Source organism: Mustela nigripes, chromosome 2 (assembly GCF_022355385.1).
Source record: "Mustela nigripes isolate SB6536 chromosome 2, MUSNIG.SB6536, whole genome shotgun sequence".
NCBI lineage: Eukaryota > Metazoa > Chordata > Mammalia > Carnivora > Mustelidae > Mustela > Mustela nigripes.
The window spans coordinates 191,967,678-191,988,417 of NC_081558.1; the positions used below are offsets into that span (position 1 = coordinate 191,967,678).

General features: G+C 36.4%; 1 protein-coding gene across 2 annotated transcripts in view; it reads left to right on the forward strand.

The window, feature by feature from the left end:
• The window catches only part of USP25 (ubiquitin specific peptidase 25), a 132,532-nt gene that overhangs the window by 59,130 nt on the left and 52,662 nt on the right, over nucleotides 1-20,740 (forward strand). For both annotated transcript variants that reach the window (XM_059392170.1, XM_059392171.1), the window contains exons 7-10: nucleotides 5,795-5,932; nucleotides 7,982-8,058; nucleotides 14,519-14,592; nucleotides 18,817-18,965. In XM_059392170.1, the coding sequence (XP_059248153.1) occupies nucleotides 5,795-5,932; nucleotides 7,982-8,058; nucleotides 14,519-14,592; nucleotides 18,817-18,965 (438 nt within the window). The remainder of the gene's footprint in view (nucleotides 1-5,794; nucleotides 5,933-7,981; nucleotides 8,059-14,518; nucleotides 14,593-18,816; nucleotides 18,966-20,740) is intronic.

Here is a 20,740-nt window from a genome sequence, read left to right on the forward strand (position 1 = left end):
ATAACCCAGTAGGCAAAGAACAAATCAGGGAAATTTTAGAATGTTTTAAACAATAAAAATTAAAATATGATATACCAAAATTAGAGGGATGCAGCTAAGGCAGTGGTTAGTGGAAAATACACAAACTAAACACACTAGATAATAAGAATGGTTTCAAATTTGTGACATTTTTGCACATCAAGAAATTAGAAAAAAAAGCACACTAATATTTGAAAGTAGGAGAAAGAAAATAATAAAGAGCTAAGTCATTGAAATAGAAATGAGAACGTAGAGAAAATTAATGGAACCAAAAGCTGCTTCTAAAGGTCAGTAAAATTAATGAATTTCTAGGAAGACTGAGCAAGAAAAAAGAGGGAAGAAACGAATTAGCAATATAAAAAAAATGAAAGAGAAGGACATTACTACATATTCTCTAGAAAATTAAAGAGAATAGTGGAATATTATAAACATAATATCCTTATATTACATTAAAAAATTGAATTTTTAGTTAAGAACCTACTCAGCAAAAAATTCAGCAGTGAAGTAGTTTACTGGTGAATTATAGAAATACTACCAATTCTCTATATGTTTTTCAAAAAACTTGAAGAAAAGATAAAACTTCCCAGTTCTTTCTGGGAGCCCAGCATTACCCTGAAACCAAAATAGAAGATGTTTCAAGGAAAGAAAACTAAGACCAATATTTCTCATGAATACAGAAGCAAAAAGTCGTAGCAGATTTTTAGCAAATTGAATCCTGAAATACCAATAAAGGATGCTACTTCATTGGCAACAGCTTTATTTAGAACTGCAAGATTGATTTACTGTTCAAAAATCAGTGTCATGGGGCGCCCTGGGTGGCTCAGTGGGTTAGGCCGCTGCCTTCGACTCAGGTCATGATCCCAGGGTCCTGGGATCGAGTCCCGCATAGGGCTCTCTGCTCGGCAGGTAGCCTGCTTCCCTCTCTCTCTCTGCCTGCCTCTCTGTCTGCTTGTGGTCTCTGTCTGTCAAATAAACAAATAAAATCTTAAAAAAAAAAATCAGTGTCATTCACCGTGTTAACAGAGTAGAGAAGAAAAACCAGATGATCATCTAAGTAGGGAAAGAACAAGAATTTGACAAAACTAATGTATCTTAAAATCTCAAAGAAACTAGAAATTGAAGAAACTTTTCTTATGCTGATAAATATTGTTTATGAAAAGTCTACAACTAGTATAACACCTAATGGTGAAAAATTGAATACTTTGATCCAAAGATCAGGAACAAGCAAGGATATAATTCCAAACCACTGTTTGGAATTACAGTAACCTGGAGTCCTTAATCAGTACTGTAAAGCGAGAAAAAGAAATAGACATAAAGATTGGAAAGGGAATAAAAAAGCTTTCCTTTTATGTATATATGACTGTGTGGAAAATTCTAATAAACAAATAAAAAAAAGGATGCTAGAACCAAAAAATGACTCCAGGAAGGGAACATGCAAGAATAGATTGTATTTCTAACTACTAATAACACAAAATGGGAAATTCAAATTAAAAAATACTTTATGCACATTAGCACGAAGTATAGACTATTAGGGTAAAGTTTTATGGAAAATGACAAAGTATTGCTGAGAGAAATTAAAGGAGATATGTTCAGGGATCAGAGGATTCAGTATTGTTATGATATCAGTTATCCCCAATTTAATCTATAGATTTCAATGCAATCTCAACCATAATCCCAGCAGACTTTTTCATAGAAATTGACAAATTGATATAAAATTTATGTGGAAAATCAAAGAATGTAGAATAGCCATAGTAATTTTCAAAAGAAAGACAATATTGAAGGAATCAACTCTCAGACATGCTGATTGGTGAAAAGATATTTCTGTAGATAAATAGAACAGAATAGAGTCCAGAAATAGACCTACATATATAGGGTGAGTTAATTTCAATTAAAATTGACAAAACAATTTGAAAGTAAAATCCTTTAAACTAATGGTATCATAGACAGAAAGATAATCTTCAACCCTTACAGAACACATTTATTTTTCAAATATATGGAAAAATGAATAATGGATGATAGATCTCAAAGAAAATTAAAACTATAAAATTTTTTGAAGAAAACAGAAAATTTTAGTGTCTTGGGTTAAGAAAAGATTTCTTTTTTTTTTTTAAGATTGTATTTCTTTATGTAGGAGAGAGAATGGGAGAGAGAAAGCATGAGAGGAGAGAGGTCAGTGGGAGAAGCGGACTTGCTGCCGATGTAGGACTCGATGTAGGACTCCAGGATCACAATCTTAGCTGAAGACAGTCACTTTACCAACTGAGCCACCAGGTGCCCGAGAAAAGATTTCTTAAGTAGGACTAAACAAGGGTACAGATCATAGAAGGAAATACTGAATAATTGGATTTCATCAAAATTAAAAAATTGTAATCTTGGAAAAACACAAAATGAAAAGCGAAACCACAACTAGGTGAAAATATTAGCAAAACATATGTGAGATAAAGGAATTGTGTCTAGACTATATATAGAACTTGCATAACTCAATAATTAGATAACTTACTACTCTATTAGAAAAAATATTTGAACAGATACTTCACCAAAGAAGGTGTGAAGACTGTAAATAACTACAGGAAAAGGTGCTAGACATTATTAGTCACAGGAATATGCAAATTAAAACTAGAGGTGCCACATTGAACCCACTGGGAGAACTGGTTAAAAATATAATTCAGGGAGCATCTGGGTGGCTCATTTGGTTAAAACGCTGCCTTTGACTCAGGTCATGATCTCGGGAGTCCTGGGATCGAGGCCCACATCAGGCTCCTGGTCCATGGGGAGTTTGCTTCTTTCTCTGACCTTCTCTCTCATGCTCTCTCTCTCAAATAAATAAATAAAATCTTGAACCCCCCCCCACCATATATATATAAAATATATATATAAAATTCAGGGTACCTGTGTGGCTTAGTCATTAAGCATCTGCCTTCAGCTTAGGTCCTGATCCCAGGGTCCTGGTATTGAGTCCCACATTAGGCGCCCTGCTTGATGGGGAAGCCTGCTTCTCCCTCTCCCACTCCTCCTGCTTGTGTTCCCTCTCTGGCTTTGTCTCTCTCTGTCAAATAAATAAATAAAATCATATGTGTGTGTGTGTATATATATGTATATACATATATATATATATATTTCATATCCAAATATTATACAATGTGGACCTAGAATTCCCATTATGCTGTCAGTGGGAACATAAAATAGTATAACACTTCTGTAAAAATAGTTTGGTTGTGTCTTAAAGACATCTGCATACAACCTAGGCCCTCTCCAAGTTTTTATTTAAGAGAAATGAAAACATATATCCACACAAAGATTAAAGTAATATCCACAGCATCTGGAGTAGGTCACTTGATAAATAAGTGTAGGACAACCATATAGGGGGACACCACTGAGCAAAAAAAAAAAACAGAACAAATCGTTCATGCACACAGTCATATGGAGGAACCTCAGAATAACTACTTCTATTTTAAGAAAACAGATTAAAATGAGTGTGTAGGATATGGTTTGATTTATATAACTTTCTAGAAAATATAAAGTGACCATGGTTGCTTTGGGATGATCAAGGAGGGGAATAAGGGTTGAAGAAACTTGCGGGGTGATGGGTAGTTACATTATCTTGACTGTGTTGATGCTTTTACAAATGTCTACATGTCTGAAGCTCATAAAATTGTGTATAATGTACAGTATATTGCACATCAGTTATACCTTAAGTCTTTTTAAAAAAAGACTGATCATGTGGTTGTATTTTCGTAATTTGGCCAAATTCGGGAGCTGCATTTAACATCAATTACAGTTTTCCTTTTGAAATTCAAAAATATTTTCTAGCCACAGAAATTGGCTGAGAGCCAAAATGTCTCATTGTCTTATATACATACTACTTTTTCAATATACTTCTCAGCAGAAATTCATTTATTTTTCAAAAGCCATGTATTTCATCCTTGTTCCTTAGAAAGGAATGCCTTGAGAAACTGCACTGATGTAGCTGTGGTGATAAAAGAGAAATTGATCTCAGGAAATTTGAGATATTTCTGAGAATTATTTTTTGGATTAAAATTCTTTGTGTTTACACCTTTAAAACTCAGTATTTGTATAAGGCAATTGTGGGGGGAGTAGAAAGTACAACAGAAAAATCATAGGTTAGTTTTCTTTCATTTAGAACTTTTAAACTTCATCATTGATGATGGCATTTTAAAAAAAAAGATTTATTTATTTCAGAGAGAGGGTGAGTAAGGGGATGGAGGGCATGAGGGGCAGAGGGAGGGAGAGTATCTCAAGCCCACTGAATATGGGACCCTTCTCAGGGCTTGATCTCAGGACCCTAGAATCATGACTTGAGCCAAAACCAAGAGTCAGTCATTTAACTGACTGAGCCACCCAGGCACCCTGATGATAGAATTTATTATACTTAAATAATATCCATCTTTCCCATAAATTAGTATTTTCATTCAGACAATGCACTTTGTGGTTGCTGTAATGGTATATCGTTTTTGGGTCAAGTGACAAGTATTTGGAGTTAATTGTTTTATTCCTTTACACCTATTTTTTAGGACTCCTTTTTCTAATGCATATTCTGGGGGCAACTGTTTCTACATTGATTATATTATTTTGGACAGCAATTATATTATTTTGATTATATTATTTCGGAATTTGCCTTTTATGCGTGAGCTGCGGTATCTATTTGCACTTCTTGTTGGTACTAAAAGGAAATATGTTGATCCATCAAGAGCAGTTGAAATTCTTAAGGACGCTTTCACATATACATATACACCCATACAGTTTTATGATGTTGAGAACACCAACCATATATACTCTTGGAAATGTTTTTCTAATATTTAAATAGACATACAAGCTTTATCTGTTAAAATTGTTATTGCAAGAGCTAATTATAGTAAGAACTGCTTGTTTTTTACCATAATATTTCACTGAGGTATGTGAATTATATTTTTAAAAATTTTTAAAAAAATTTCTCTCTTGTTTTAAAATAAATTGTTCATGATTGATAATATTGGGTTGTTGGTTTTTCTAGAGAGTTTGGTGAGATCAGATGTTTGTAAGCATTGAATGCTTGCTTTGTGTAGCAGAAAGTTGTGGAAGAAATACAGAAGTTCTTGTGTTTGAGAAGTTTACAGTCTTATTGAGAAACAAAAGTTCAGATTTCAAAGGAAGGCTCGAAGGATGATACATTAGTTTAATATTAGTATCTACTCTAATTGCTTATTAGACTAATATTGTCTGATAATTCGGGTCATCCTACAAAAGTACCAGGTGGTGATTCATTGCTGAGTGGAAGGCATTCGTTTTAGTAGATGTGGAGTGTAAAGGAATCATTGACTTGGCAGGGTCTGGGAAAGCTTCATGGAGGAGGAGGGCTCTTTGTTTAAAATGGGCTTATTGAGGAAAAGTCCTTAAAACAGTGCCTGGCACCAAGTTAGCACTCATTGAATGTTGGCTGTTGTTATTACTGTCCACAGCAGCTGGGCTTTGCTGAATGGAAAGGATTATAATAAATAGACTTGAATGAGGAGAGGATATTCTTGGCTGGGTAATAACGCGATTAGCTATGAAAATGTGGCATTTGTGCTGAAATTGTGAGCTAAGCCTAATCCTCTGCTGTTTTCACCCCGGAGCCCTTTGAGTGTCCTGGGTCACAGCATTCTTCTTTAATTTTGATGTAGGGGTGCTGGACTCCTCCCTAATTGATATTAGTTACATTTTTGGTCTATTAAAATGAGTATCTGTTAACCAGTAAAGATTTTATTAATCTTCACTTAAGGTCTTTTTCCCCTAATAGGAGCATCGGAATTTGCCTTTTATGCGTGAGCTGCGGTATCTATTTGCACTTCTTGTTGGTACTAAAAGGAAATATGTTGATCCATCAAGAGCAGTTGAAATTCTTAAGGACGCTTTCAAATCAAATGAATCTCAGCAGGTAGCTTTTTTGTACTTACTTACTAACATTTGTGTTTTATTTAATCTGATCATTCCTTAAGCAGTTTTTTCAGAGACACATGAGAATTGAAGATGTTGTTATTCCTCTTTATTAAAAATAAGTTTTAGCCGTTTAAAACATTGTTTATTTGGAAGATTTACTTTAAAGTTAAGAAAAAAGTAACAGTGTTCTTGAAAAGTGTTAAGATAAATGAAACTGTAATTTATATTGTGATGGAAATTAAACATTGGATTAAACATTGGATTAAATTAGGAATATTCACCAATGTTAGTTATAAATCTTCACGAATGTGTGATAAACCCAAGGCCAGGGTAGTATACATGCTTTTGGCATGCCTATTTTTGTTGGCATCAAGTAGTTTCCTTAATTACTGAGAACTCTGAACTGCATTAACTTTGTTACTGTTGCTTTTATTTTCCAATCTTTGTATAGATCTCATGTTGAGATCCTTACCTTAATTACATCTTCAAAGACTCATATTCTAAATAAGATTACAGTGTGAGGTCCCAGGTGGACATATATTTTGGCAGGCTACTATTTCACCCACTATAGTTGGTTTGGATATTTATAACTGGATTTTTGTGCTGAGCTTAGTTGTATTTAGCTATATGGCTTTGGAATAATTTCCTTAAGCTTCTTAGATCCAAGTTTCAACATTTAAAAAAAAATTTTTTTTTAAGCTTTTATTTATTTATTTGACAGAGTGAGAGAGCACAAATGGGGAGCATTAGAGGGATAGGAAGAAGCAGTCTCCCTGCTGAGCAGGAAGCCTGATTCTGGGCTTGATCCCAGGACCCTGGATGATGACCTGAGAGGAAGGCAGATGATTAACTGCCCCAAGTTTCAACATTTTGCATTTTAAAGGTCAATGGATTGACCCAGCTGTTCTTTAGAAAACTTCTAGCTAGAAAAATATATGATAGTAGATTTGTTTAATACTTGGGGATTTTTAATAAACAAAGGCAGATTGCTTACACTGATTCATCTGTCTTTGATGAACCAGTCTTAGTAGGATTGGTTTATTTTTTTCTCCTTAGGTTTCGGGTGAACCTGTTTTCTGTGTTCTACCTCACATTATTGAAAGAATTATGGTAGTTGATAAATACAGCTGCCACTGCCTATTCCTGTTTTTCCATGTTAGGGGAACTAGCACTGAAAGAAGGGATGGCAAAGGGTGATGTAAGTGCTAGTTCTGAGTGGAGAGTTCATTTGAAGGTCGTGATATGGTGGACTCAGTAGTCAGGGAGTCAGTGATTAATTAAACGAAACCTTCCAGTTTAACATACCTTAGTAAAAGTGGATGTGGCTGAAAACGTTGTGTGTAAAAGTTGAATTAAGAAAATGAATTGCTGGGGCACCTGGGTGGCTCAGTTGGTTGGACGACTGCCTTCGGCGCAGGTCATGATCCTGGAGTCCCGGGATGGAGTCCCATATCAGGCTCCCAGCTCCATGGGGAGTCTGCTTCTCCCTCTGACTTTCACCTCGCTCATGTTCTTGCTCGCTGTCTCTCTCTTAAATAAATAAATAAAATCTTTAAAAAAAAAAAAAAAAGAAAATGAATCGCTGAAAAACATGTCTTTCTTCTAAGAAACCAGTAATAATCTTTAAATAATGAAGAACTCCTTGGTAATGTGGGTCCTTTATTTTATAAGATTTGTTAGAGAACTCTTTTGGGAGTAATAATTATTTTTAAAAAACTCATTTGTAAATTAGAATTTATATATTTGTGTATGTATATGAGATATTGTATATATTGTATATAACATACTAAATTTATGTTTATTTTCCTATAGTGAAACCTAATCACTATGATTATCGATGCGATGCTTATTTTTCTCAGATACTGATTTTATTCTCTGGTTAGGTTAAGAATATTTCTTGTATTTGATGTGAAGTATTTCATATGATATTTTCATGAGGAGTCACTAATTTATGTTTGAGGTGACTGGCTGTAAGTTTTATGTTGCAGTATTTAGAATTTTTATTAGTAGGCTGAAATATCAACAAGACTTTTTTTTCTTTCCACAGCAAGATGTGAGTGAGTTTACACACAAATTATTAGATTGGTTAGAAGATGCCTTCCAAATGAAAGCTGAAGAAGAGACGTAAGTTATCATGAAATTTAGTGATGGGGTTTTAGGAGATTGATAAATAACACTCATTTTTTTTTCCTTTTATGTCTGTGTTTATGTCTATCAGTGTCTATGGAGAAACAGAAAACCGAGAGATGTTTGGGAACCCAGATGTTACCTGTATTGACAAGTTGAAGTTTGTGGACTAAATGCTGCGTAGCTTTAGAGTTTTATTGTAAGATTAGAATCTTGCCAGAAAGCTCTAAAGAGCAACCCCTAAAAGGGCTAATCCCATATGCCCAGTTCTTTTCCTTGGATTCAGTAGTCTCTTTTTCATGAAGAAGAATGAGTTAGCAGTAGGGCAGGATACCAGGAATGTTCCTTCTGATGAAGTCCTTTCAGGTGGAATCACAATGACAAGGATAATGAAGTTCCTCCTTAACATTTCCTAGCTTTTTATTTTCTGTCCATCAGGTTGTACCACTAAGACTTTGGTTATTCAAAAGAAATCTATACACTTTGGGGATGGTCCTACTCCCATTCCTATGAGGCCACTCTCCTAAGGCCAGCCACTGATTCCTTTGTGTATCTTTATGTAACATTGGTAGATCATTTAGGATTTGCCATTATAGACGCTTTGGTCCAACAAGATGCAGGTAAAAGATGCAGGTAAAAGACCTAGAAGGTCTTCCTTCTACCTAGAAGACAGGTGGAAATCCAAGGCTGAAAATTCTCTCCCTTCCCTTTTTTCTTATTTTTAAATTATGGCTAGCTTTACTGTTCAGGAAAAACTTTATAAAAGGTCTGCAATGAGACTAAAGTAAAAAATAATCTACTTATACAGTGTTGATCAGTAAAAGATACCCTCAAATATTAATATAGATATAGATTTCTTCCTTTCATTTTTCATTTTCAGGGGAGAAGTAAGTTCCCATATTTTATTCCCTTACTGTTTTTGTTTGTTTGTTTTGTTTTGTTTTTTTCTGAAGAGAGAGGGACAGCAGAGGAGGGACAGAGGGAGGGAGAGAATCTTAAGCAGGCTCCATGCTCAGTGCCAAGGGTCTGATTCTTTGGGGGCACTGGGTGGCTTAGTCGGTTAAGTGTCTCTGACTCTGGATTTCAGCTCAGGTCATGATCTCACGTTTCTGAGATCCAGCCCCTTGTTAGCTCTTTGCTTTGTACTCGCCAGTGCACACACTCTCTCTCAAATAAACAAAATTAAAAAAAAAAAAAATCAGACATTTAACCAACTGAACTTCTCAGGGCCCCTTCCCTTGATCTTTTAAGGTAAAGCCCAAAGAAATTTTATATTTGAAAATCAGGGTTTTTTTTTAACCTCTGTGGGTGCAGTCTAATATAAAATAAAAGTCACTTGTGAGTTTCTGAGTTGGTTCAGTCTCTGCTACAGGCACGTTATTTCTGTGCCTGCAGAGCTGGAGTTCTGGAGCCGGTTCCCTCACGTGGCTGTGTATAGTGCCTTCAGTCCTTTGGATGCTTGGTTTCATGTGCTTGAATTCTAGATTTCAGAGGGTTATTAGGACCCATGTGGGTAACACTGAATGGTTTCTTACCTTTGAAACTTTAGAACTAAAGCAAAACTTCAATCCTTTAGCTCTCAGTCCAACTATATAATACTCCTGGAACTTCGTGCAGTCCAGACTCAAGTTGTTGCCAAAGTCTGTAGCAGAAATTTTAGGATATGTTGTACACAGCAAATCACTGGTTTTCATTCTGCCTGGATGCCTGTCATTGAGGGCCCATTGCTTGCCAACCATTATACGTGAACTTAAATTAAGTTGGGAAAAATCTCTGAAGAGATTAATTATGGTGCTAAATCTACAGTGTTTGAGGGAAGAAGTTCTATTTTGGTAAATTTTGCCTTAAGAGGAGGCCATTTGAAAGCTGTTTACTTCTTGGCATGTTTAGAAGTTTATGATGCTGATGTCTCTGGTCCTCAGCTTCTCTCTTGTCCACCGAAAGTTTCAGTTCCATTTTCCTTAATAGCTTCTTCAGTTTGTGGCTCTGAGTGCTGCACTGAGTGACTAGACTTTTGTGCCTGTTGGCACAACCTTTTGTGGTTATGCCTGTTGCCTTTTGCTGTGGAATTGCTTAGGCCTGGGAGACTCGCCTCTTAGGTTAGTTTCTTGCTTCTCTCAACGTGAGCTTCTTTCTTCATGTTACTTTCATCTGGAAAATCTCCCCCATCAGATTCTGGCATGAATCTGCTGTTGCTGCTTATGAAAGCTGAGTCCTGGCATCCAGCTTTTGCATGTTCTAGGCCTGAAGTGTATTTCCTCCTGCTGCACTTTTTCCTGGGTGGGATATGCCTCTAAATTCACACACATCTGTATTTTTTTATTCTTTTTGGAAGGTTTGGCTGAATTTTTAAGTTTAACCTGCTTCTTAGCCTCTATCTCATGCAGAGCCAGCCCTGTTTGATGGACGCATGTCTTTTCTTCTTGTCCTTGGGGTTTGTTTTCTGGCCTTTCCACTTGTTTTTCTCTAACTGCCGTCTCCTCTGATACTGTCTTGATAGGTTGCTTATGATGAGAGCTAGTGATTCACTAATGAGAGTTGTCCACCCTGGTTCCTCTCTAGTACAGCTCATATCCCTTGTGTCTTTCCTTCGAGTTCTCATACCAAAAATCTGTTGCCTGAGTTTCCTCAGAGTGTGAATAATATCTGTATCCTCATCTGTGGTAATGTCAGTAATTCTGTGCATGTTTTACTGAAATCCCTAATTAATCCTCTCAAATCTATCCACATTTTCTATAAGTACTTCATTTAGTTGATCCTGTCTTCTTCAATACATGACCCCCAATTGCTTTTTATCTGTAGCCTCAGTAGAGTGCCTAAATCATTTTATTCTGATTTTGGAGATCTTACTTATTTATATAAATAATATAATATATTATACATAATATATTATTATTTACATACTTGTTAATTTTGGGGGGGTTCTGGTTACCTCTTTTGATACAGTAAATAACAAATTATCTCCCTTTTTTTCTCACACTGTTTTAAAAGAAGCTAGAACTTTTCCATTCCAGTTTATCTGGAATCTTAAATTATTTGAAATATGTTCTCCTTGTTCATTTCCCCATCATTTTCTGTCTGATCTTTCTGTTTGTGGAGCTAAACTGTCTTTGAATCTCTGTGCTCTCCTCATTTAGAACAGAGCTTTCCAATTTGTATGCCATGGATAGCCAGATTATGGATCGTGGCAATGTTGATCCTATTTCTGTGATCATGAGAAAGTGTATCTTTTTATCTCAAATTCTCTGCATATTATATATATATACCAATGGTATTAAAAATACTGGGAAGCTCTGTCCCAGAGCACTGTCGTCTGCTCTATCAACTGCCTTAGACCTTTGTATTCCTTCGGTGCCAGCCTAATTCCCAAGGGCTAAAGTTGTCCCTGATAAAATTTCTCTGTAGTGATTTCTTTCGGCCTTTGATATTCGTGTCAATTTATCTTTACTACTGCTTTCATGTAAGTGGTGGGTCTCTCATTTCTTCCTTTTTAAAAAATTTTATTTATTTGTCAGAGAGAGAGAGCGAGCGAGTGTGTGAGAGCACAAGCAGGCAGAGTGGCAAGCAGAGGCAGAGATAGAAGCAAACTCCCCACTGAGCAAGGAACCTGATGCAGGATTTTTTTTTTCTTTTTTAATTTTTAAAAATATTTTGTTTATTTATTTGACAGAGAGAGAGAGAGAGACAGCAAGAGAGGGAATACAAGCAGGGAGAGTGGGAGAGGGAGAAGCAGGTTCTGATGCAGGGCTCAATCCTGGGACCCTGGAATGATGACCTGAGCTGAAGGCAAATGCTTAATTACTGAGCCACCCAGGCACCCCTCTTTTTCTTTTTCTACATAAAAATAGGAGGCTATGGAAAGGAGATTCCCACTAATATTTATATATAAAGATTCATAGAATTTTATATCCAGGGAGACAGTCTTTGGATCATTACTCTCACACATACCAATATCAAGTCCTTTTTATTCTCACAGTATAAGATATATGAGGTATGAAATAAATTTTTCCCAGAGAGTTAAAATGCCCAAAGATGAAGTATATATAGTGGGAGAGGAAGCATTTATTTTGGAATCAGATTTGAGTTCACTTTACCCCTTGATTTCTTACCAAATGTGTGGATTTGGGCAAGTGACTTAATGTGCTCGATAACTTTACTATCAGTAAAATAGAAGTAGTGGGACTGCTAGCTGTCAGAGTGGTCTAGATAGTTAAGTGGCAACGACCCCTGTGTTTTGCAGGCTTATATCCTACTGTTCGAGGATGGGTCCAGTGCATGTGAACAAGGGGCTCTCCTCATTCTTTCAGTCAGGGCCCTCAGCTCGCAGACGTTCCCCCTTGTCACCCCTTCTGGGGTTTCCATGGCAACAAAAGTTCACTGGCTCTCAGAGTTCTTACCACATAGTACTTCTGCTCCTATTTTGTTGGGCACAGCAAGTCATGTGGTCTGCCTAACTTCAAAGTGAGTGGGAACACCATACACCCATTAAGATGGCTACTATCAAAAAGCCCCAGGAAATTGCAGGTATTGGCAAGGTTATGAAGAAATTGCAACCCTTGTGCACTGTCAGTGGGAATGTGAAATGGTGCAGCTGTTATGGGAAACATCATGGTGGCTTCTCAAAGGATTAAAAATAGAATTGCTCTTTAAGGGAGGGAATCCTTTCACAATGTGTATCAAATCATCACATTGTTACTTTAAACTAAAGCGAGAAAAAGATTAACCATATGACCCAGCAATTCTACTGCTGGGTATATATTAAGAACTGATAGCAGGGTCTTGAAGAGGTATTCGTACGCCTGTGTTCCCTAGCAGCATTACTCACAATAGCCAAAGCGTGGAAACCACCCAGCGTCCGTGTATGAACAGATAAACAAAATGTGGCATACGTGCAGTGCAGCATCCTTAAAAAAGGAGATTCTGACACATGCTACAACATGGATGCCAAGTGAAATAAGTCAGTCACAAAAACACAAACACTGTATGGCACTTACATGATGTGTCAGGAGTTGTAAAACCCAAAGTAACAGTGAGTAAGAATGGTGCTCGCCAGGGCCTCAGGGGGAGGGAGAAATATGGAGTTGTTCTGTGAGTGTAGGGCTTCACTTTTGCAAGATGAGAAGACTTCTGGAGATTGGTTGCATAGCAGTATGAATATACTTAACACTACCCACCAAACACTTAAAAATGGGTAGATGGTAAATTTTGTGTCATATGTATCTTAGCACAATTCAGATTTTAAAAATTTAAATAAAACTTGAGTGGGAAAGTATGTCTTGAACACATACCGAGAAGTAGAGGGCCAGAAATCTTTCTGAGAATCACTAACAACTACCATCCTACCTCAGAGCATTGTTTGAGTGAAATACTTCCCACCAGTTGTTTAAAGGAGTAAATGATGATGCATGTAATACATTTAAAAAGAGACCATGTCTTTACCATTTTTTTTGTTAGCAAATCAGTTTTATTGGCTCAAACACAAAATTCACGAGTAAGTTGTGGATACCACACACTTTTATGTAGTAGTACCAACATAAACTGTTTTCAGACCACAGAGAGCAAAACATAAAAAAAAGGTTAAAAGATTAACTTCTGCTTGCTTCAAGTGAGAAAGAAAAAAAAATGTGTATGTTAAAGAATTTGGAAAATTCACTAATGGCTAATTGTTCCTGTAGCATGAAGGATGGAGTAGCTCCTGAGCTGCTTTGGGTCAAAGCTGGTGTTTTGTTCCTTCATTGGTGAAGGTTGTTATTTTTGAATGGTCTTCAGTCTTTTATTTAATTAATTAACTAACTAATTAATTAATTAATAGATACTTTATTTATTTGACAGAGATCACAAGCAGGCAGAGAGGCAGGCAGAGAAAGAGGGGGAAGCAGGCTCCCCGCTGAGCAGAGTGCCCGATGTGGGGCTTAATCCCAGGACCCTGAGATCATGAGTTGAGCTGAAGGCAGAGGCTTAACCAGGTGCTCCCACTCTTCTATTTAAATGTGGGAAATGATATATTAAAGATTTACAGAAATTTACTCTAAGAGTAGCTATTTTTTTTCTTCCCAGCAAGTCCAAGTAAGCATGTATTGTACAAGACTAAAAGTGTGAGGTTGAAATGAATAATGATAATAGAAAGGTCAGGCACTCCATGAACACAGACTGTGTCAGGTCCTCTTGTAATGTCCCATGCAGCAACTCATTTCAACCCTTACAACAGCTCTTTGAATTCAGTTGCTATTATTATCCTCAGTTGATTGGTGAAGAAATGGAGGAATCCATGTAATAAGTGCCTTGACCAAGGTAATGTCAACAGGTAGCAGTGCTGTGTGAGTGACAGCCACACAAATGTTACCATCTTGGCATGTATTATTGTTCCTTGAGTGTTTTCTCTATTACTTACAGGTCCAAAAATTATAACCACATTTTTTATTTTTTATTTATTTATTTATTTATAACCATGCTTTAGGGATGAAGAAAAGCCAAAGAACCCCATGGTAGAGTTGTTCTATGGAAGATTCCTTGCTGTGGGAGTACTTGAAGGTAGGGTCACACATGTTTACTCTTTATTACATTTGAAGGGATACTATGTATTAACTTTTGTCTTGATAGTGACTTGTTGAATGGTTTTTAATTTTAATTTGATTTGTTGTGTCTAGTAGTTTCTGTTGCATTGCTGCTACTAATCATTTATAAGAAACGATTGAATTGAGTGAATGAAAAGGAAGGTACAGGGTACATTATCACATGCTAATTGATACTTTTATCCTGATATTCCTTCCCTGGGAAAGCTTCTGTGATTCTGTGTATTGTTGGGGTATAGGGATTAAGGGGGCTTTTGAAAGTAATACTGGAATTGAATACTGGTTTTGGTATGATGGTTACTGTTTTTGAGGGTTTCTATTCTTTGAATGTTGAAAGTTGCATTTAACAATTTAGCAATTTAGTACAGTTAAGGTATTACACTTTTCAAGTGATTATGAAATTCTTTAGGCTCTAGTTCTCAAGAAAGAATCACACTCTTATCTTTTAAAAAATCATTAAAGGGTGATATTCCTCTACCTTTCTTAAATGCCTATTACTTAAAATCTGGGTCTGTTATTCTTTATTTTATATATATATATATATATATATATATATATATATATATATATAGTTATTCTTTTGTTTTCCTGGTAAGGGAAGGGAACTGACTCATTAGTTATATTTCAAATAATAATAATTACTAAATCTCAAAGCATGAAGTTTTGAAAAAATTTGAAACATTTGAAAAAGTTTCGGGGCGCCTGGGTGGCTCAGTGGGTTAAGCCGCTGCCTTCGGCTCAGGTCATGATCTCAGGGTCCTGGGATCGAGTCCCGCATCGGGCTCTCTGCTCGGCAGGGAGCCTGCTTCCTCCTCTCTCTCTCTCTCTCTGCCTGCCTCTCTGCCTACTTGTGATCTCTCTCTGTCAAATAAATAAATAAAATCTTTAAAAAAAAAAAAAAAAAAAAAAAAGAAAAAGTTTCTAAATTTTCCAAATGGCCCAGTACATCAACTGTTAGGAAGTTAACCCAAATCACCTGAAGTATAAAATTTGAAAAATTGGTTTTCCTTCAGAATTTTAAGTAATGGATTCTTACGAAGTTTTGTTTGAATACAATTTTACAGTTTGGGATTCAGAAAAAGCAGATAATAATTCTGGATTTAGTCAGGCATTGAGAACATTACACTGAAGTGTTTGTACATTTTTGTTTCTGTTTTTGTTTTTGTTTTGGCTCAGATGATAAATACTCATTATATATTTAGTGGAATATTTTACATAGGACTATTACTTTCCAGTTTGGGATGTGTATACTGTCATACTGATTTTTACTTGAAGTAATATGTTTGAAGCAATAGAGTAGCTATGATCAGGTGGTGACTGTGAACTATTTATATCCTTTCTACTTCTTGTGTTACCTTGATTCTTAAAAGTGATTTATTGAGATAATTGTCAATCAGTGTTGAAGTCCTTGTACTGATTGTTTCAAACTACTGTGCACATAAGTGGTTTTAATACATTTCCAGGTGAACTACATATTTGCTTCAGTAAAAATGATTTGCTTTTGAGCCCTTTCTTAATCACCCTTACATATAGCTTCCTAATGCTTTCTTTTAGACCAGCAGCTCTAAGTTGGAGTTTGTTTACTAAAGTGCTCTCCTTGCAAAAGTTTCTCAACTTCTCCAGAACATTTAGACCATTTTGTTCCTCTTGGCCTTTTTATACTTCTTCCTTCTTTGCCCATTATGGTCTTTCTTATAAGCATCTAACACTGTCCTTCCCCCATTCCCTCTGTGGCTATTCTCTGGCCCTCTCTGAGCTACTTATCATATCTCTGTGTGTACTGAGTACCTGAATATTACTGGGAAAAATCACTTAAATGGGCTGCCCATAAATGGATGATGGATTTGTAGTAGACAACTGAGCTTCACTGGTCTGAATCCTGTAACACTACTACTGGTACGCATACTTGTTTTGTTAGATCACTGTCTTTTATCTCATTTTCTGCAATAATGATTTTTATCTTTTCTACTTCTAATCTAACTTCTCTGGTTCCTCATTCTCTGAGAAAGACCTTCCCTCAGATTTTATGGGTTTACGGCAAAGTTAGTGAAATCTAGGCATAGGTCCTGTCTGAGGTCCTGAATCTAACTTTCTGTTTGTAATTTTGTGTCATAGTACATGTGATAAAATAGCTTTCTCAGATATGTGAGCTTCAGCCCCCACAACCTCGATCCATTCCTATCTCTACCACATCCTTTTTATTTTGTCCCTCCAGATAATAAAGAATTATTCAGTCTTATATCAGGTTGTTTATATGTGCTCAGAATCTCATCCCCATATGCTTTCACTCAGACCTGACTCCCTTCCATTAGCTTGCTTTTTTCTTGTATCTTCAGCTTCTCCTGTACTGTCTCCCTCATCAGTATTTAGGCATGGTCTGGAAATTCACATCTTAAAAAAGAAGTCCCTTCACATAGTATTTTTCAGTTAATCTTACTCAGTTAAGCCCCTTTCAAGAGAGGCATTTGTTTTTATCTGCTAAATCTCGATTTATTCAACCCATTCACTTTTGCTCGTGGCTCCAGACTTCTTCCAGAAGGGATCTTCCTAAGGTTATCAGTTCCCAGCATGTGTTCAGATCTGCCAGCTCCCACTCAGTTCTTATTCTGAACTTCTATCAACTGTTCATGCTATTTACTCTCTCTTCCTTTTCCTCTTTCCTGTATTCTGTCCTTGAAAACATTTCTCTGGCTTCTGTGGCACTGCATTCTCTTGGTTTTTTTCCTGCTTCTGTCGGTACTTCTTGGAAGTTGTAGTTAAAGCCTCTTCTTTTACCTAAAGGTAGGAGATCCTTGGGACTTTGCTCACACCCCCTTTTCCTGCCTGCAAGTTCCCTTGGCAGTCTCATTCACTCCCTTGATGAACTGATGTCAGTACCTAGAGAGTCTCTCATTTGTAGCTTTAGACCAGAAGATTAATTTTAGTTATAGACTCATATCCAACTCTCTTCTTAACCTGAAATCCCTTGGGCTATTCTAAAATATTGATTGCCACTACTACCTTAAAACGAGAGGAAAAAAAATCTCTCTGCTCTTTTTTTAGTTGCGTCCCTTTCAAGTCAGTTGTTTCTGACAGAAACCCAGTGTCCTTCTTGGTACCTTCCTTACTCTTGTGCCTCCCATCCTGCCAGTGAGCCAGCAACCAGCCAGTCACATTTACTCCCTGAATCTTTGTATAAATGTCTGTGTCATTTCATCTGCTTTTGTGCACTTCTACTATTAACACTGTATTCCACACTGCCTTTATTTCTGGACGGATTCTATAATAGTATCCTATCACCAACTTAACACAGAAGCCATAAGGATGTTTCAAAGACGTAAATCTGATCCTTTTAGTCCCAGGTTTAACTATTCACTAACTTTCTGTTATACTCAGAATATACTGAGGAAAAAAAATTCTTAACAAAGGCTTATAAGACTTTGTAGATTTTGACCCTCTACCTAATTCTTCATTGTCATCTCCCCATTGCTTCCCGAAGTTATAATGTTCCCTTAATTCTTCAAACAGACCAAGTTCTTTGCATCCTTAAAGTCTTTGTGTGCATTGTTCCTTGGCCACGAATTCTCCACAGCACCTGGCAGTCTGGCCTGGCTTACTCCCACCCACTTGTTCAAGTCTCAGTGTTCATGTCAGTTTGCTCTGAAAGTCTTCCCTGCTCTACTCTCTGGCCCTAAAGACTAGGTTAGTTCTTTTCATACCCTCTCACAGCACTGTGTCACCACACATTTTATGACACTTACAAGGATAAATGATGTTCTGTTCATTATTCTTTATACAGTTAATGTACAAATAATGTAATGCCTTTCTTCCAAAAGAGGCTGAGACTTTCTCCTGCTCAGGGGCCATATGTATCTCTTTTGTTCACTGCTGTACATATTCTCAATGTTTAGCATAGTGTCTTGTCCTTAGGAAGTATTTTTTGAAAGAATGTATGTGTGTGTATGTGTATATACACACATATACATACACGCAGACATGTACATGTGATTACTTACATACATACTGGTGTGTAATTAATATCTCTGGCTGGATGTGCTTGTATAAACCAAGAAGGAAATGACAGTGACTTCCCTATGGAATGTAGAATGATGGTTTTCAGGTTCAGGAGTAATTCATGTACATGTTGACTTTTAGTGGTTAAAAGGCCATGTTAAGTAATGATTAACTTTCCCTTCTCCTATAGGTAAAAAATTTGAAAATACTGAAATGTTTGGTCAGTACCCGCTTCAGGTCAATGGATTCAAAGATCTACATGAGTGCTTAGAAGCTGCTATGATTGAAGGAGAAATTGAGTCCTTACATTCAGAGAATTCAGGAAAATCAGGCCAAGAGGTGAGTTTAGCATCTTCATGATTCCTCTCTCCCCAGGTCTTTCTTACAGTGCGATAAAGCACAATTGAGGGCCCTAATTATATAGCTGCCTCACATCTGAGAGAATACTCAGATTATGTGTTTGGATTTAATTATGGTAGTTTGGACATTTGGGAAAGGGCACAAAAAAGTCTGTAATCTATTTTAAATTCTCACTTAACAATTAGATTAAAATGTTCTGCTAAAATCATCTTTTAGGACATTGTTGTGTCTGTTTAGACTTTTTAGGGAAGGTACCAGTCACTGTAGCATGCTGGTCCTGAAAGGAAAGAAGGAGAACACTGAGATTAGGGTAGAATTTTATACAGACACATGTTGTTATATCAAATAGTGTTGAAATTTGTCTAGATTCCTTTTTTGGGGAAAATTGCTGTGTAAGTGTATGCAGGGCAGATGGAAGAACTTGCTTTCTTAAGAAAGGTAAAATTTAAAGAACATAAACCTGTTTATTTGTTTCCACTGGTCTCTGTCTTGCCACCCATCAGCTGCACCCTTGTATCCGTCCTCCTGTACGTATACTCATCCTTATGTTTTATCATAGTGGAAGGCGAAGGACAGATCATTTGCTCCAAAATCACTTCTCACTAAGCAGTTGCTAATAGTTGTCTACTTGTAAACTCCGTGCGTGGGGTAGGGATCCTCATCTTTGTCCTTTTGTTATATCTCTATTGGACAGTACGGTGACTGCAAATAAAATTATACACTACGTACTTATTGACTGAGTGAAGGAAATGTCTCAGTGTTATCAGAAAAGTTTCTGAGGACTTTATCCCCAAATGGGTGCTTAATAAATATTAAGTTATCATATCTCTGTGTTTTTCTAAACAGGGATTTAAGTTCTTGTGTCTTTGAAAATAAATTGCTTTTATCTGAATATGGGCTTTTTAAAAAAGGTGTAATTAATTCTTTCCTCTTTAACTTCATCCTCATTTCCTTCTCTTATACACCCAAACAAAAAAAGAAATAACATTTACTATTTTCTGGCTTTTTTTTCTCTCTCTTTTTTTTTTTTTTTTTTTTCAGATTAGGAGAGGGAGGAACGAGAGAGAAGATACTTGAGATAGTTTTTCTCTCTCCATGATAGATCATCTATATCTGTGATTCTCAGCAGATGCCTAGGCTCTACTTCAGAGTTGTCAAATGTGAATCCAGGGTAGGAATGTGGTGGGCCCAAGAGCTCCATCAGTGATTCCCAACTAGACCTCCAATTAAGAACATTTAAATTAAATTATTTATTTTATTGATTGGTCTCTAAAGATTGGGACTCTCTCAGGATCCCATAATTAAACAAGAAAGCAGACTCCCTGCCTAAAGTGTGTTCTGTTTTCTATTAAATATATCGGATGATGGGTTTGGACAGGAGAAGGAGGGATGACATTCCTCTTATACTATCAGAGTAGCTTATAAATGAAATACACATTGCTTTATTGGTAAATAATTTAGTAATTAATTGCTAAATAATCTTTCTTATGTATTCCCAGCTTTTAAAAATGTTTTTCTGACATTGAATCTGGATTTCATTATTTATTTTAAAGGAAAAAAAAAAAAACCTGGTTTGTCCTCCATCTCTGGCTTCATCCTCTGAATGCTCTATACTGTGTATATATTTTCTGCCTAGGTTTTTACATCCAACCTAACAGATACAGTGATTTGTCTCCTTCTCTGAATTCAATAGTTTGTAAGCAGTCTTAATAAGAGCAGACTCAGTTACCTGTTATTACCAGTTGCCTAGATTT